The sequence below is a fragment of the Thrips palmi genome, unplaced genomic scaffold (genome assembly GCF_012932325.1).
Source record: "Thrips palmi isolate BJ-2018 unplaced genomic scaffold, TpBJ-2018v1 HiC_scaffold_6, whole genome shotgun sequence".
Classification (NCBI taxonomy): Eukaryota; Metazoa; Arthropoda; class Insecta; order Thysanoptera; family Thripidae; genus Thrips; species Thrips palmi.
Window position 1 is genome coordinate 58,466 of NW_023144633.1, and position 16,880 is coordinate 75,345.

A 16,880-nucleotide genomic window follows, 5' to 3' on the forward strand; every position below is an offset into this window, starting at 1 on the left:
TTACAGGTTACAGAGCAGCGTCACACTTACCATACAAATGAGGCACTTGAGTTTGTCCACGGTGGCGGCCTTGGACTCCAGCTCCAGCTCCCGGATGCGTCTCTTGAGTGCCTCCAGGGTGGGGTTGGCGGCTGACCCTTCGGCGCCGCCCTCGGCCGGCGGGGTCATGTGCTCGTCGCCGTCCTTGTCCTTGGCGTCGTCCTTGAGGTCGTCCGCGGTGGAGGACGAGGCCACGTCGCCGGCCGTCCTGGGGGTGGCCGGGGTGGCCCGGCCGTCGGGGCTGAGCACCGCCTCACGCAGCGCGTCGCGCTCCGGCTCCTCCGAGCTGGGGGGCACCACGTCGGCCTCGGAGTACTGCGACGGCCCGTAGGTCGCCGTCTCGTCGCCGTCCACCACCAGCTCGCTGTCGTCCTCCTCGGCGCCGCCCCGACTGCTCGACGTCACCATGCCGGCGCCTGCAAGACCACCACAGATCAGCCACTGTTGAGCCACCAGTGGGCCAGAAAACCGCTGGAGGCGGTCAAAATCCCGGACGCGTTTTGAGCTCCAGAGTCATCTAATGGGACTCGAACCGAACGTGTGACCCCACCAATGGATTGCTCTCCGAACGAGGAATCCATTGGTGGGGTCACGCGATCGGTTCGAGTCCCATTTAGCGACTCTGGAGCTCAAAACGCGTCTACAGTGTGAGCGAGGCGCCCGGAGGAGCCAGCGCCGCGGCGTCGATACCCCAGCGCTCGGGCTTGGGAGTCTCCGGCGCGCGGAGTATCGTCGCGCCGCGGGGGTGTGGGACAGTGTGGGAGTGAAGGATGCTTTACCTGCGTAGCCGCCCTGCAGCAAGGTTGAGGCGCGTATCCGCTTCTGGCCGGCCCACTCGTACTCCTCGAAGGTCTCCGAGTCGCCCTCCACGTCCACGTTCTCGTCCTCGTCCACGCCGCCATTCTGGACAACAAAGTCAAAAATTACACTCCAGAGACAGAACATGCGGAGGAATGGTTATTTTCCCGCCCTTGCTACTGCACTGTAAAGAGGCCCAGGTGGCGACCGACCAGCCTTGGCAAGACTGGTGGGAGCTGGCGGCGAAGCCGAGGGGTATCTCCGCAGCCGAATCCCTGTGGCGTGGGGTATACACACGGAAAGTTAGAAGACTACTGGCGTCTCCGGCCGTCGAAGTGAATGAGCAATGCTTAAAGCTTGCCAGCTTCTTTTTCGGGGAAAACAGGTCCACAGACACTGTAAGCGCCTGCAGCTCTGAGGATAGGCCAGCCCGCCGAGCACCTGCGCGTTGGGTTGCCTACCCTAGGTTCGCAGGCGTCCGATTCCAGTGGTGCTAGCCAGCTGGAGGAAAACCCCTCCCGTCCTCACCTTCCGCAGGCAGTGCTCCACGTGCAGGTTGAGCTCCTCGACGGAGCCCTGGAAGCGCTCGTTGCAGACGGGGCACGTCGCCTCGTCCGCCTTCCGCTTGCGGTTCTTGATCCGCAGTCGACTCGTCCGGTTGGCTTTGATCCGCTGGTACGTCTGCAACCAACAAGCGCACACTCAGTGACGAGGACACACTGTCAACATTTCGGTCGTCGCTTCATCGCAATTCAAAGGTTGCTCCTACAGTAGAAAATTGAGCAAATTGGTGGACGGTTCTCACCTCCCAGCGGCCCTCCGCGGTGCCGTCCGCCGTGGAGCCGATGTTGCCCGGGCGCGCGGGGGCGGTGTTGGCGGGGCCCGGGCCGTGCGGCGGGCCGTGCGACCGGCGCGCGCGCCCGGCCGGCGACATCTTGAACAGGCGGTCCAGCTCCTGCAGGAAGTGCGACTCCAGCTCGCCCGCGCGCACCGTCACGCCGCACACCGGGCAGCAGGCGGGGTCCTGCACCAGCTTCTTGCGCCCTGCGACAGGAAAAAAAAAGGACCGTTCAAGTGGCGTGTCGTGTCATCGAGGCAGCACAGTGGGTCAGAGGACCGGCGCAGGCGGCCAAAACTCTAGACGCGTTTTGAGCTTAGGGGAGATCCCACAAAGAATCGCCATTGCATTGCATTTTTCTTGCATATTCCTTGATAGGCCTATCATCCATTAAAATTTTAAAGTTTATTCCACATTGTGATCTCTGACTCTGTCACGTCCAGGGAAAGAGTTGGCGGTCGTCAAGCAACTTCTGAACGCGATGGCATGTCAGAGTGGCAATGCCATGCTGCCCATTCCCTCGGCAGTGCATGTCTCCATGTCCTCGTCTCATGACTGCGCATTCGGCGCGTCTCGTCACCGTGGGCGTTGCCGCGCTCACCGCTCACTCGCACGGTGCCGGCAAAACGGGCGAGACCAGAGACAACCACCGCCGGGAGGAGGGGGGTGCGATTGATAACACGTTCGTCACGTTGGTCACACTGGCGGCGCGGCGGCACAGCCATAACAATAAAACAGGAGTGCCAATGCTACAGGGCAGCCGCGCACGCTGGAAGGACAGACGGACGGGCAGACAGACAGACAGACAGACAGACGGGCAGGACGGGTGTGCAAGGGCGAGTCTGGAAGCTCTTTGGCCCGGGAAATTCTCCAGCAGCTGCCGGCTGCCTGGAGAGGGGTCGGGCGAGAGGGCGGGTGCTTAAAGATGGCCGACCTCTTCCTCGAGTTGCAGCAGCCCTCCAGCAAGCTCCAGCAACCTTTCAGAGCAAGCTTCCAGCAAGCTCCAGTAAGCTTACAGCAAGCTCTTGTAAGCTTCCAGAAAGCTCCAGTAAGCTTCTTCCAAGCTTCCAGCAAGCTTCCAGGAGGCCCCGGCAGGGATAATCTCGGCCGGATTCTCCTTTCCCCGCCTCGCAAAGCACACCGCTGGAGAGAAAAATTCGCCGACATTCCGCAGCAGCGGGACGGCGGGGGAGGGGGGGGGACCCGGGGGAGCGCATAAGTAGTCGCCTCGGCGCGCCGTGCCCGGCCCTGCCCCGCCGTGCCTGGGACCTGGGACGCAGTGCGCCGTACGCAGTGCCAGCCACTTGCAGTGCCGCTGCGCCGCTGTGCCCCGCCCAGTTGCCTACCCACCGGGGCCACGGCGCAGCAGCCAAGCGCGGCGCTCCGAGGTGGAGGGCGTGGCCTCGCGGCAAGCCCGGCACGGCAAGCCCCACCCCCTCGGCGGCCCCGCCCCGCCCCAGACTCGGCGCGGGCCGCATGCAACAACACACCTGCCAAGCGAGGAAGCTCTGCCTCTAGCTAGGGCACACTGGTAAAACTACAGCCAAGTTCTTCGCTTTCGCTTCATCCCACTACAGACATTTGAAGCAATTCGAAGGAAAAATTGAGAGCGAACTCCGAGGGTCGTTCAAGTGACGAGAGCGAGAGCCAGGTGGCCGCTTGGCGGTGGCGGCGCCCAGGAAGGCACACTGCCCGCCCCGGGTTCGGAACGACGAGCCTGATGAGCAACTAAGCGGCGTGCTCAAGGACCAAACGGTCAAAACAAAATCGAAAACAACAAAAACAAAGTCACGTAATACTTGAATCCTTTTAAGGCGCGGCAGCGCGTCGCGTCGCGGGGCCGCTAAGCCGAGGCGCCGAGTACGCGGGCCGCGGCGGGCCGGGCTGTGGAAACTCGATCAATGCCATGAATCGGCACGGCCACAACAGGTGGCATCAACACCGCGCCCAAATGAGACGCAGCCTCGCTCGGTCGCGCTGTCTCTCTCGCACTCACGACACGGGCCGTGGGGGAGCGAGCGAGACAGAGCGACGCCGGCCGCCGGGCCCTCATCGATGTCCATTTGGTGGCGACCGCGCCGCCCCGCCTCGCCCCCTGAACGATACGACCCGCCGTTTGCCGCCGATATATACTAATGTCATTATACGACAAGGTCCCGGGTTCAAACACCCGCCTCTTCACTTCGGATTTCGCTTTTCTTTTCTTGTTTTTTTTTTCGGGTGGTGGTGGCGGCGTTTAAGCCTCCAGAAAGGAAGCGCAGTAAGTACCGTATCGTCATCACGGCAATCGGAACGGCATCAGCGAGGCTCCAGTCGCTCCAGCCGGACTCCAGCAGGCACTCGTGCCGGAGTACCGGCAGCCCGACGCCTTCTCTCTGTCTCTCTCTCTCGCACTCATGGGGCGTTCCACAAAGGTGCGAGAGAGACAGAGCGACGCGAGAGAGGTTCCGGAACCGCTCCGAGTGTGGCGTTCCGGCATGCTTGTTCCGAATCACAAAAGTCCTCCCGAAGCGTTTTGTGAGCTCGGCGCGCGGCAGAGCCGAGCAGAGCGCCGTGACGCCGAACAGGTATTTCGGTCGGGGCTCGCCTCGCCGGCTTTGCGGGTTAAGGAAGCCAGCCGGGATTGAGGACAATGGGCAGGGGGGGGGGGGGGGGGTCGGAGCCAATCCCATCTGATAAAGCCATGCAGGGAGGGGCGATCGCCCTCGCCTCGGCCTCGCCTTGGCCGCCACGCCGATCAAAGCCCAAATGCATTCCGACGGGCCAAACCAAAATGCCTCCCGGGCCATTTTGTCGGCAGCACTGTTCCACAAATAAGGAAAAGGCGGGCCGGCCGGGACGACGGCGGCGACAGAGACGTCACGTGCCGTCTCTCTCGCACTCGCGGGGCGTCCCGCACGGGTGCGAGAGAGACGGAGAGCGGCGGGGCGGGCCGCGACATCAATCGTCGGTGACAGATTGCTCGCCGGACGCGGGGCTGGTCGCGGCGCTGGAAGGCACCAGTCGCTCCAGTGACGGCCGGCCGGCCCCACGCCGCCGCGCTGCCTGGAGCGGACCGGGTACCGACTCCAGATTCCAGGCCGCGAGTAGCCGTCCCCGCCCCCGCGCCGCGCAGAAACCATTTCCCCAGTGACTCAGACGAATCCCGACATTTTAAGTCGTACCCCGCCGGCAGTGGCACGGCACGGCACGGCCGGGGAGGGCCGCAGGCAGACAGACCGGCCGACAGACAGACAGCATGAGACGCTTTGATTTGTGACCACAGCCCGATCCGAGGTCGAGTCCGCAGAGATGCCCTAAAGCCCGCACGACATATATATTTATATTGTAACAGGTGAGCCCCCCTTCCCCTCTCCCCTCCGGGCCACACAGTCCGGCCCGCCGCCGGCCCCGGACGCGCGAGCATAATTTGACCGAACAGCAGATTGAGAACTAACTGTCAACCCAGTGATAAACTTAGTCACAAATTTACTGCCACATTACCTTCGCCGCCAGCGAGGCAGCGAGGTGGGGCCCGCGGCCTCCATAAAGACGGCCGACGGCCTGGACAGCGAGTCAGCGGGTCGGGAGCAGACGGAGACAGCGCACAGTGGGCCAGAGGACCGGTGCAGGCGGCCAAAACTCTAGACGCGTTTTCAGCTCCAGCGTCGCTAAATGGGACTCGAACCGAACGTGTGACCCTACCAATGCATTGCTCTCCGAACGAGGAATCCATTGGTGGGGTCACAGTTCGGTTCGAGTCCTGTTTAGCGACTCTGAGCTCAAAAAGCGTCTAGAGTTTCGGCCGCCTCCACTGGTTTTCTGGATCACTGTGTGACGGGCAGCGAGCTGACGGACACACCCACACGGCCCGACTCACTTCAATCGGACTCCAAAACAACACCCCCTCCCCGAGCGTGCTTTTCCACGCGTAAAAAACACGGGTCGGTTTCACGCCGCTTCGCGTGCTTCGCCTGCAAGCAGCACCTGCACTGGCAGCACCTCCACTGTAGTCACAAAGTGTAATTGATTTTTATGGCTCCGTTCCGGACACTCCCGGCAGCGGAGCAGAGCGGCAACGGCCCACTTCACCACGCCGGGACCGAACACCAAACGCGCCGTGGACTCTCCAGTTTACACGGCCATCATAGAAACCTCATCGGCCAGTCCCTGAGTCCCCGCGGGGACGCCACGCCACCATCAAAACGCCATTCCGACGGACAACACTTTCCAATGCCCCGCGGAGGGGGGCGCCCGTCCACAGTCAGTGTAGGCAAACTCACTGGCCGCACACACGCCGCCTGGCGGGTAGGCAATACCGCAGGCACGGCTGTCACGAGTTGCCTACCCCGAGAGTCGCAGGCGGCAGGCCACAAACAGCCCCATTTCATATTCGATTCTAACAATGCTTCAGTGTCCACCACGCGTTGCCGAATGCAGGAAGCTGTTGTTGCTGTGGAAGAGAGAGGTCCGCGAGTTTGGAGTGGGGTGAGGAGGGACAGGAGAGAGAGAGGGAGAGAGAGAGAGAGAGGGAGAGAGAGAGAGAGAGGGAGAGAGAGAGGGAGAGAGAGAGAGAGAGAGAGAGAGGGAGAGAGGGCGTCGCACAGTAGCACAGACAACACCTCGGGAGTCGGTAAGCCTCTTACCGGCCGGCCGTACGACCGATTACATCCAAAGCCCCGTCTTTATGGTGCGCGCTTCTTTTCTTCGCCACTACAAAGTCAAAATGAAGAGCACACAGCACAGCCTGGCCCGGCCGGCGGGGTCGGCAGCAGACCGATTCCGAGAGTCGTTTTCGTCGCTCTGTCTCTCTTGCACCTGTACGGAACGCTCCGTGAGTGAGAGAGAGACAGAGTCACGAAAACAACTCTCGGAATCAGTCAACAGGGCCGCCCGGTAAGGCTAGTGCTGCCGAGGCCCCGCTCCGCGCTCCGCCCTTCACACTTCAACTAATTAGCCTTCCATTGAGTAGGTGCGGGTTCGAATCCCCACAAAAACGATTTTTTTTCCCACCCTATCGATCTGCCACTGAGAAGTCGCAGTGGCAGAACCGAGTGTCCGCCTCAAAGCGAGCACCTAGCCCCAGCCTCACTAGCGCTACGAAACCCGTTCCCTGGGTCAAACACCTCGTTCGCTAAGCCCGGCCCGTCGAACGCTCGCCGCGCGTCCCCAAGACAAGTGCCGCCTGCACTTGCCTCGTCCAGGCACGTGCTGCCTCACTGTCGCCTGGCTGTTGCCTGCAGACTGACTCCGAGAGTCGTCTTCGTCGCTCGCTCTCTCTCTCTCGCTCTCATGGGGCGGCCCGTATGGGTGCGAGAGAGACAGAGCGACGAAAACGACTCTCAGTCTGCTGATCCGCTTATTGGCGCCAAGTGAGTGAGTTGGCGTAATTAAGCCGTGCGATCCATCACCAGTTTAACGCGCGGCGTTACGTGCAAAAATAAATAAAACGCTCAGCGCGCGCGGATAAAGCACCAGACATCTTCCTGTCTCTCTCGCGCGCACTCGGGGCGGTGCGTCCCGTAGGGGGTGCGACAGAGACAGACAGACTCGGGCATTTTCTTTTCTCTCTCTTCGAAATCCGCGCCTTGCGAGCCGCCGCGGCACGGTGGCGGCTGCACTGCTAATGCACCACCGCCAGCAGGCCGCTTCCGAGAGTCGTCGCTCTGTCTCTCTCGCACTCATGGGGCGTCCCGTATGGGTGCGAGGGAGACAGAGCGACGAAAACGACTCTCGGAATCAGTGTGCTGGCGGCGCGGCAGACGGCGTGCCTTGGGCGTGCCTAGGCAGCGCCATAAAGGCGCCGCGCACCGAGAGGCACGGAGTACGGACATAAATTACCGCGCGAATAATGAGCAATTACAATCCATTTGCCGCGACGCACCGCGACGCACCGCGACATACGCATGCCGCGTCATCCCGCGCTTTGGCGTCCGCCGCCGGTTTCCCGCCTCGTTTTCAAACGCCGACCGCAAGGCGTGGTCTCTCACCTACGCTCTATAAACAACAACAACAACAATGAATAAATTGGAATAAAAACACAAACAAGAAAACAAAGTGAATTTTTGGTATCCTTTTTTTTTTTAAAAAGAAGCGCAAATTTTAGAAAAGCTTGACCGGAAACGTCATGGCGTTTGTTTGGACGTCTAGGCGTTCGTTCCCGTTCACCCGTCGCATACTCCCTCCGCCTCTTATTTTTTGGACAAAACTACGCCACTTGTCCTTGTCTACCTCTTAATCCCGCGAAGCCCCGGTAGCAGTGGCGTGCCACGCAGTGCAGTGCCGTGCCGCCCCCAAGCCGCCCCTCGTCGGGCGGGGGCCATTCATTAAGGCTTTGGGCCTTGGAGGACCTCCTCGGCGACGACGACCCAAAAGGCCAGCCGTCTTCGTCTCACTCACTCACTCTTACACACACACACACACACACACACACACACACACACACACACACACACACAACGCGTTTATTTTGCCTATATGCAAGGGCAAGTTTTGCGGGCAGCCTACCATCAGGTACTCACTCACACACACACACACACACACACACACACCATCACAGAGGGGGTTGGTCCGGGCTGGTGGAGGCACGGCGGCGATCGTATCGCACTGCACGCGTCTCGTCTAGCCTCGCCTCTAGCCTCGCGGAGGGCAGCGCAAAGGCAGGCGAGGGCGGCCCGAGGCCCAAAGGCCACGCCCACCGCGCAGCAATAACACATCATAATTCCATAACAACATTATTAAAGGAATTCGGACCGCGGTGCTTATTGCGAGGGGGCACATCAAACACGCGGGGCGTGGCGGCGTAGCCTCTCTCTCTCTCTCTCTCTCTCTCTCTCGCGGAGAGATCCGCGTCGGTGCGAGAGAGACGGAGCGACGAGAACACTGTGCGGAATCAGTCTGAAGCCGACGGTGTGGCGGCTGCAATATCAGCGGGGCTGCACGCATCATTGCGTCAAACAAGCCGACATGGGAGCGAGAGAGCGAGAGAGCGAGAGAGGAGAGAGAGAGAGAGAGAGAGAGAGAGAGAGAGAGAGAGAGAGAGAGAGAGAGAATATCGACATGAACCGCGCGCGATGCGCAACCGACGTATCGCACCTGATCGCTCTCTCTCTCTCTCTCCTCTACTTCCCCCTTTTCTCTCTCTCTCTCTCTCTCTCTCTCTCTCTCTCTCTCTCACGCGGGCGTGAATAAGCGGGCCTCTGTCGCATCTTGAGGACGGTCCGCAAGACCACATGAGCAAACTGTGAGTGAGTGTGTGTGTGTGCGTGCGTCCACCCTAAGACTTAGGCCCTCCTGATGATGATGTAGGGAGAGCGACACACACACACACACACACTCGCAAGACCAGGTGCTTCCCCCCACTCCTCCCCTGGCCCGGTCGGGCCCGGTCGGGCCGAACCCCCACTGCTTTATGGACTCATATCTGTGGCTCTGCGGGCCGCAGCCGCCCCCTTAATGGCACCGCCAACTTGTTTTTCTGTCACTACAGGTCCCCCTCGCCCCTGCCAGCCCCTGCGACCACTACACACCCACCCAGCACACACACACACACCACACAACCACAACTAGAGCCGTTAATATCGAACGTTTAAGCACGGGTTTTAAAAAGGCAAGGCCGGGTCCCGAGCCGCCGAGCGGGGCCTTCGGGCCAATAGGCCGTGTAGCAGCAGCCGTCTAAATCTTGTCCACTTGCCGTCGTCGCCCCACTCCCCTCCCCCCTCCCCCAGTCCAATCCACCTGCGGAAGAGATGTTCGCGGCTGCCTGGCGCGCCCTGCGCTACGCACCGTCGCCGGCCAGGAGGTCTGGGCCTTCCTGACGACATTAAAAACGACATTGTCATTTTAAGCACCAGCAGAGGCACCAGCCAGCCGCTCACTGCGCCCTGTCCACTTCCAATTTGTTTCCCTTATCCCGCTTTTACTAGGACCCTCCCCCCCTCCCCCCCCCCCCTCCTCGCCGGTATTTATCAGATCGCGTAAAAACGCAGCCCCCTCCCCTCCGCCCCCTCCACCGCCGCGCGGAAAGAAGCAAGACATTCCGGGCGAGACAATGCGCGTCGAGGGGCACTGCAAAAAGGCCCCAAACGTGGCGGACGGCCCTGATGGCGGCAGTGTGTGCGTGGCAGTGGCGTGGCACGGCTTGGCAGTGGCGTGGCACGGCGTGGCAGTGGCGTGGCACGGTCGCTGCTGCTGCAGTTACGGGCTGCCGTGATGATGATGGCGACACTTTTAACACCTTCCGAAACCCAGACGACGAGAACGACGCCGAGGACGCGCTATGAAATGAAAAGCCGGCGAGGCGCCACATTCCGGCACACTGGGCTGACAACAACAACAACAACAACGGCAACGCATCATGTCCTCGCGCTTAAAACCTGACGAAGTATTCAGAGCATATGTAAGATACAAACTGTATTTAGTTTGTTATATACGAAGAACAAGTTCGCAAAATGACGCCATAGGCATAAGCCAAGCCATAAAACACCACCCAGCTAGCCAAAGTTTGGCATTGCGGGCGGCCGGAGGAGCTAGCGCCTGCCAAGCTGATAAAGATTTCAGTTTCCTTTTTTTTTTTTTTTTTTTTGGCAAATTCAAAACGGCTTGGCGGACTTGCCACCACTGGATTTTGCAGTGCGGCCACGTCCGCGCGCGCCCCGCCGCTTCTCCGCCGCAACCAAACAGAAATATAAAAGCCAAACGGCCAATTGATAAGTACTGCGGGCCGAGGAGCCGCGAGGAGCAGAGCGGGCAGAGAGCAAGTGGGGGAAAGCCCGTAAGCCTCAGCGAGCCGGGCAGCCACAGGCAGCCGCAGCCGGCGAGGCTAGCAAGCCGCATTGTCGCTGTAAAAACCATAAACACCAGCGCATAAATTTGAGCCCGCAATCCGCGGCGGGGCTCCTTTCAAAGACGCGCCCCGCCCCGCCCCGCCCCGCCCCGCCCCGCCACTCCGGATGGCCGCCCGCCCCGCCTTCCCCAGCAAACCAGGCCGGAAAGAAACAAAAAAAGGCGCCACATAGTGACGTCACTTTCACGGACATTCGATCACCAAAGTGTCGAGTGAGCCCAAAAAGTGTTCCTTTTTGGCTAAAAACAAGAGTACAGGAGGCAAGGTTTTGAAAGTACACGTTCAAGATGTGGAAGCTTAGGGGAAAACGAATCGACATCTCTCTTTTCTGCTAAGCAGCAAAGGCTTGACAAATTGTTAACTTTTTTTTACGAAATTCCTTTGCCTGACACGATGTTTGTGATACTCGAGCCAGTCCTTTTCTGTCTCGCTCGCTCCGCTCGAGAGATTCACGGCAGAGCGGCGGCTCCAGCCAGGGGCAGCGCGTCGCCGCGGCTCGGCTGTTGTTTCAATTCAGCCGTAGTTTTAGTGCAGTTTGTTGCGTAATACGGACGGCGTGGCGTGGCGGGGGGAGGGGGGGGGGGAGGTGTTGCTGAATGCCCCGGCATTCCTGCGAGGGAGGGCGCGAACAGTGCGAACAGCGCGAACTGGCCCCGGGGGGAGGCGAGTCGCCGCCGGCTCATTCCGAAAGGGACGCCTCCTCTCTCTCTCTCTCCTCTCTCTCTCTCTCTCTCTCTCTCTCTCTCTCTCACGGGGCGCCCGACGTGGGTGCGAGAGGGACGGAGCGAGGGCACCCAGCCAGCGGACCGTGGGGCCGGCCGACCGTTGGTTTGGCTGCGCGCTGCCGCGCTGCGCGCCGCGGCGTGATGTGCCAGATTTTATTGTTTTTCAGGCAGAGCAATTCCGAAATTCCTCGGTGCCGCCACCACGCCGTGGAGCGGGCCCTGGACCGCGCTGTGGTGGCTGGTGCGCGTCCAGTCAAAGAGCCACGGCCAGCCAGCACACTGATTCCGAGCGTCGTCGCTCTGTCTCTCTCGCACTCATGGGGCGTCCCGTGTAGGTGCGAGAGAGACAGAGCGACGAAAGCGACTCTCGGAATCAGTCCGCAGGGCCGCCGGGGACACGACCACGGCGGCCGTGGCTGCCACCGCGCTGGAGCGAGATAGAGATATCAGGTCAGCACCCGGCCTCGCCACGCCTCGCCAGGCCGCCCTCTCGACTCAATTTTGATCGAAATGCCGAGGCTAAATTGGTGTCACTCGGCGCGCCATCGACACGCTATCGGCTCAGACTGATTCCGAGAGTCGTTTTCGTCGCTCTGTCTCTCTCGCACTCATTGGGCACCCTCTGTGGGTGCGAGAGAGACGGAGCGACGACACTCGGAATCGGTCTGCAGAGACCCTGGCCCTGCTGCCCTGTCCACTGGGCGCCCCACCCCCGCGCGGCCAGCCTTTTAAAAAGCGCTCATCCCTCGAGCCGGAACAGCCTTCACTTTATGCCAAAAAATGGACCAACAGACAACCCCTTCCCTATCGATGGAAAACAAAAACCCTGCACTGCGGGTCTCGCAAAGTCGGTCAAAAATTGCTTCAGAGCGAAAAAAGAAGAAGCAACAGGCAAAAATTCTTTAGCCCGAGTTTCAACAAAATTTCTCAAACCTTGTATCAATGTTCAAACTGAGATAAAGCACAGAAGTGTGCACAGCCGATGGGCCACCAGTCAAGAACGGGGAGTCGAGTTGAGTCTTCCTCAGAGTCCCGCCCGCCGGACGTACGCTGTAAGTCGTGGCCCCAGGGATATTCCTCCGGGCCAGCCAGACTCCGGGCCAGCAGTCCTGACAAGTACAAATCTGTGCGTTTTGAGGCGCGGTGTCGCGGGGCGTCGCGGGGCGCGCCTCGCTCTACCGGGCGTAATAAATGATGCCAAAGCGGTGACGGGTGCCGGCGACTAGTAGCGCTGTAACTACGACCCCCCCCCCTCCCCCTCCCCACCCCTTCACCCCTCTCCCCTACCCCATGCCGCGCGTTGGTACAACACACAGAGAGGCTCTATTCTGGCCCGCGCCGGCCCCGCGTGCAGCCACTGCACAGTGTCAGTCTCTCTCTCTCTCTATCTCTCTCTATCTCTTCTCTCTCTCTCTCTCTCTCTATCTCTATCTCTATCTCTATCTCTATCTCTATCTCTATCTCTCTCTCTCTCTCTCTCTCTCTCTCTCTCTCTCTCTCTCTCTCTCTCTCGGCGGGGACGACCACGAGCCCCACATACGTACAGAAACACGGCGCTGCTACAAGCTGATGTGTACAGTGTAGGGCGCGAATCCTGGTGAAATATTGCGAATACCGAAAGCAATATAGAACCAGTCAAACCGAAAAGGAGAAGGAGAGGCGGAAAAAAAGACGAGGGCTCCGTTTCGCCATCCGAATGGCGTTGCATGTCTGCCTGCGTGTGTCAAAGCGAAAGGCCGCGCGGAAAGCGCATCGGAAATTTAAAATAAATAAACCGGAAAAAAAGACGCGCGAAAAATCGCCGGCGCTTTCATGCACGGCGACCACACACACGCAGGGAGAAGGAGAGAGGGAAAATGGGAGCTAAAAGGTCAGGCACTTTGTGCCTGGTGGAGCGTTTCGGGTGGGGGTGCATCGGGCTGGCTACACCTTCATGCACTCTCTGGCACACCGCCAATCAAGCAATTAATCAATCAACCGCCCAAAGTCATTCCGGCAGACCGCGCGGCTACATTCAAACAGAGCGATCAGAGCTAGTTTTCGCGCCAAAACCTGGCCCGCTCCTTTCACGGCGACACCGCACCCTCAAGACCGCACGAAGCGGAGGCGACACTACAGGGGAATTCTCTCTCTCTCTCTCCCTCTCTCGTCCGGGGCGGTCCGCGAGTGCGACAGAGTAGGCGGCTGGGTGCACGCGGTGCAGTCAAAGAGGCGATCATTAACGCAATTAGCCTTGGCCCGAGTGGCGGTGGTCACTTTGACGGGCTTTAGCGAGCCGGCCCGAAGTTCGGCGGCACAGGCCTGCCCCCCCCCCCCTCTCGCACACCGTGCTCGCACTGGAAAAGACAGGGCTCCGTCACAGTGTCACGACAACAGTGTCCACGACACTGTTTTGACTCCCCTGACAGTGTCGGTGCCGCCCCCACCTCGGCCCCTGCAGCCGCATTCTGTCGCTCCGTCTCTCTCGCACTCACGCGGCGCACCGTACAGGTGCGAGAGAGACAGAGCGACGAAAGCAGTGCTCGTCCCTCACGGTCGGTTCAACCCGACACGGCCAGCCAGGGGCAGCCGCCGCGTCCAGGACCTGGCTGGCCCTGGCCGGGACACCCCCTGTCACGGGCACCGCGATGACGTACTTGCCGGTGATAAACTCCCGGCCGAGGGGCGTCGCGTCCACGAACCACGTAACGGCCGTGGCTGCGCGTCGCCACCACACCGTAAGGCAGGTCACCGCGACGCACAGTGGGTTAGAAGACCAGTGGCGGCGGCCAAAACTCCAGACGCGTTTTGAGCTCTAGAGTCGCTGTTGGCCGCCTCCACCGGTCTTCAGGCCCCACCGTGCCACGCGCGCGACCTTACAGTGTACTCGACGACGATTATTTCCAATGGTTCGAAAAACAACAGCCAGGGGAAAAGAGAGGAGGTAAAGCCAAATAAAAACTGGCGACCACAAACACTATTGTCCGCAGCAGGAATCTGCTTTGCATGAACTCGGACTGTCCATGTCGTCCACGGGCCGCAGGGACCGAGGGGGGAGGGGAAAAAACAAAAACAACAAAGGGGAGGGCTACTGTAAACGGAAAACACGAGCAAGCCGAGTGGCACAAAGATTCGACAATTTCCTTTCCTTTTGGTGCCTCGGGACTTCGGGAGACACGGCGGCCGCGCGTACGGCCGAGTCGTGCGCGAGCTGACAGAGAGCGAGAGAGAGAGAACAAGAGACCAGGGAGGGAGCAAGAGAGAGACCGATAAATGACCAACTTTTACATTTTTCTTCCCTTTGTTCCCAACGACTCGACAGCCGCGCGCGATTACAGGGAGTTGCTATAGCGCGAGGAGCGCGTCGGGCAATTCGACCCGACACTGGAAGAGAGAGAGAGAGAGAGAGAGAGAGAGAGAGAGAGAGAGAGAGAGAGAGAGAGAGAGAGAGAGAGAGAGAGAGAGAGAGAGAGAGAAATGCGTGCAAATGAATACAGCGCGGCTGGCAAAAGGCCCAAAAGGAACACGCTAAGAGAGTGCTAGCTGGGGGGCGTGGCCGGGCGTGGGACTGCGTGGCCCCAGGTGGGGCACCTGCGCCGCCCACGCCTGGGGGGTAGCGGGGCTCAGCCAACCAACGCGCAGCGCGCCGCATCCCTCCCCCCCTCTCTCTCTCTCTTTCCCTCTTACGCGCAGCTTTCCCAAAAGGTGCAAAGAAGCCGAAGCAGGAATGCCAACCTTCTGTACGGCGCGGCCACGCTCCGCCCCTCCCCATACATTACGCAGAGCTAGCCGTAGGCACGCACACATTCTCTCTCTCTCTCTCTCTCTCTCTCTCTCTCTCTCTCTCTCTCTCTCTCTCTCTCTCTCTCTCAGGCACTGATCTGCAGGCGATACGCAATACGCAGCGCGTCGGCACAGCCGTGTTCGAACCGTTCCATACACGCAAGCTAAGCGGCGGTGGCCGCGCACAGAGGCACAGAGGCCGCCGACACGGCAGGCGGCACGACAAGACAGAACGTGAGTGTCAAATTAAAGAATTAAGTAAAAATAAGAGGCAGAAAATCTCCCTTGCATTCTCTGCACCCAGAAAAATGGTTTCTTGCTTTCTAATTTTCTTGGTTTTCGTAAAAAAAATCTTGAGCCCCGATTCGATACTCCGGAACGGCCCGCGAGAGTGTCGGAGAAGGAGGACAAACAGACGTCAGTTTACACCGGGCTAATCATAGTCGTAACCGCGGCCGAGGCGTAAAATACAAAATGACGAAAATAAAGATCGAAACCAATAAAATAGGAGTTAGCGCGGTGATGGCGGGGCCTTCCGCGAATGCTCCGGCGAGTGCCCATTTTTTAAGGACCGAGGCACAACAAACAACTCACGAGGCGTCAAAGTAAACGCACTGACATTTAAAGGTGAGTCAAAAAAAGTCGCGAAAAATTATTTTCATCCAGTCGCAGAAACTCTAGCGCCGTCGTTTTGTCCGCCTCCACCGGTCTTCTGGCCCACTGTGCGTCGCCGTCACTGCGAAACGCATTCAGCGGAATTCCTCGAATGGCATCGCGAACTCGGCGTCCCGACGTTCCGTCCGACCAAACGAATGCGGGCCATGAAACGCACCGAGCATTTCCATGCAGACAGACAGAGACAAGACAAGATGGACAACGCGCCGTCTCTAGAAAGCCAAGACCAGTAGTAGCAGCGTCCGCCCGACCGTCCGCTGCAGGCTATAAAGACATCTCCATGACACACGGGTTTATAAAAGTGGCGCGCTTTTACAGTGAGGGAGAACCGGGCGGCGCGGCGGCCGCGGTAGTTGAGGCCGTCCTTTTCTGTTTTGTTTTCTACTCGGGGCCTCACAGCGACTCGTTGCCTCACCTCTCCACTAGAAAGATTTATTCGTTTGAAAAATAAAATTGAAACGCAAAAGGCTGGCGGGTCTAAATTGTCACTCTCCCCGCGGCTCCCAGCTTTTGCTTTCCAATCCATCTATTTGCTGCAGCCCTCGAAGTTCTCTCTCTCTCTCTCTCTCTCTCTCTCTCTCTCTCTCTCTCTTCTCTCTCTCTCTCTCTCTCTCTCTCTGTGCCTCACACACACCCGTCCTGTCTCCACACGTGATATTTTTTTTTAACGCTTTTACAATCAGCGGGCGACATGCATGCATCAGCGAATGAGACATCATACTAAAAGCCTCAGCTGCACCGCGCGCACACACACACACACACACACGCGCTCACTCACACACAGCCGCTCGCTCGCGAAAATTCTAATCGAGTTACACGTTTCGCTTTTGGGGTGACGTGGCGCGTCGCCCGCTTCGCAAAGGAAACAAGACCAAGAGTCAGTCATACCCCGTCCCGGCAGGCGGGCTAAGCCCCGCGCGGGTACACTGTGGGCCAAAATTCTCGATGCGTTTTGAGCTCCAGAGTCGCAAAACACGACGCGAGCCTAGCGTGTGACCCCACCAATGGCTCGCTCTCCGAACGACCAATCCATTGGTGGGGTCACACGTTCGGTTCGAGTCCCATTTAGCGACTCTGCAGCCCAAAACGCGTCTGAAATTTCGGCCGCCTCCGCCGGTCCTCTGGCCCACTGCTGCGGTACACCGCAAAAGAAGAGCTGCACCCCAAAAATCAGAGCAGCAATAATAACGATTAAAGCATCCGGTCACGCGCGGGCTGG

General features: G+C 59.5%; 1 protein-coding gene across 4 annotated transcripts in view; it reads right to left on the reverse strand.

The window, feature by feature from the left end:
• LOC117651823 (E3 ubiquitin-protein ligase Rnf220-like) overlaps window positions 1-16,880 on the reverse strand; it is a 71,652-nt gene that overhangs the window by 1,354 nt on the left and 53,418 nt on the right. For all 4 annotated transcript variants that reach the window (XM_034396224.1, XM_034396226.1, XM_034396223.1 and 1 more), the window contains 4 exons: window positions 1,643-1,881; window positions 1,366-1,518; window positions 819-942; window positions 31-455 (listed from right to left, as the gene is read on the reverse strand). In XM_034396224.1, the coding sequence (XP_034252115.1) occupies window positions 31-455; window positions 819-942; window positions 1,366-1,518; window positions 1,643-1,881 (941 nt within the window). The remainder of the gene's footprint in view (window positions 1-30; window positions 456-818; window positions 943-1,365; window positions 1,519-1,642; window positions 1,882-16,880) is intronic.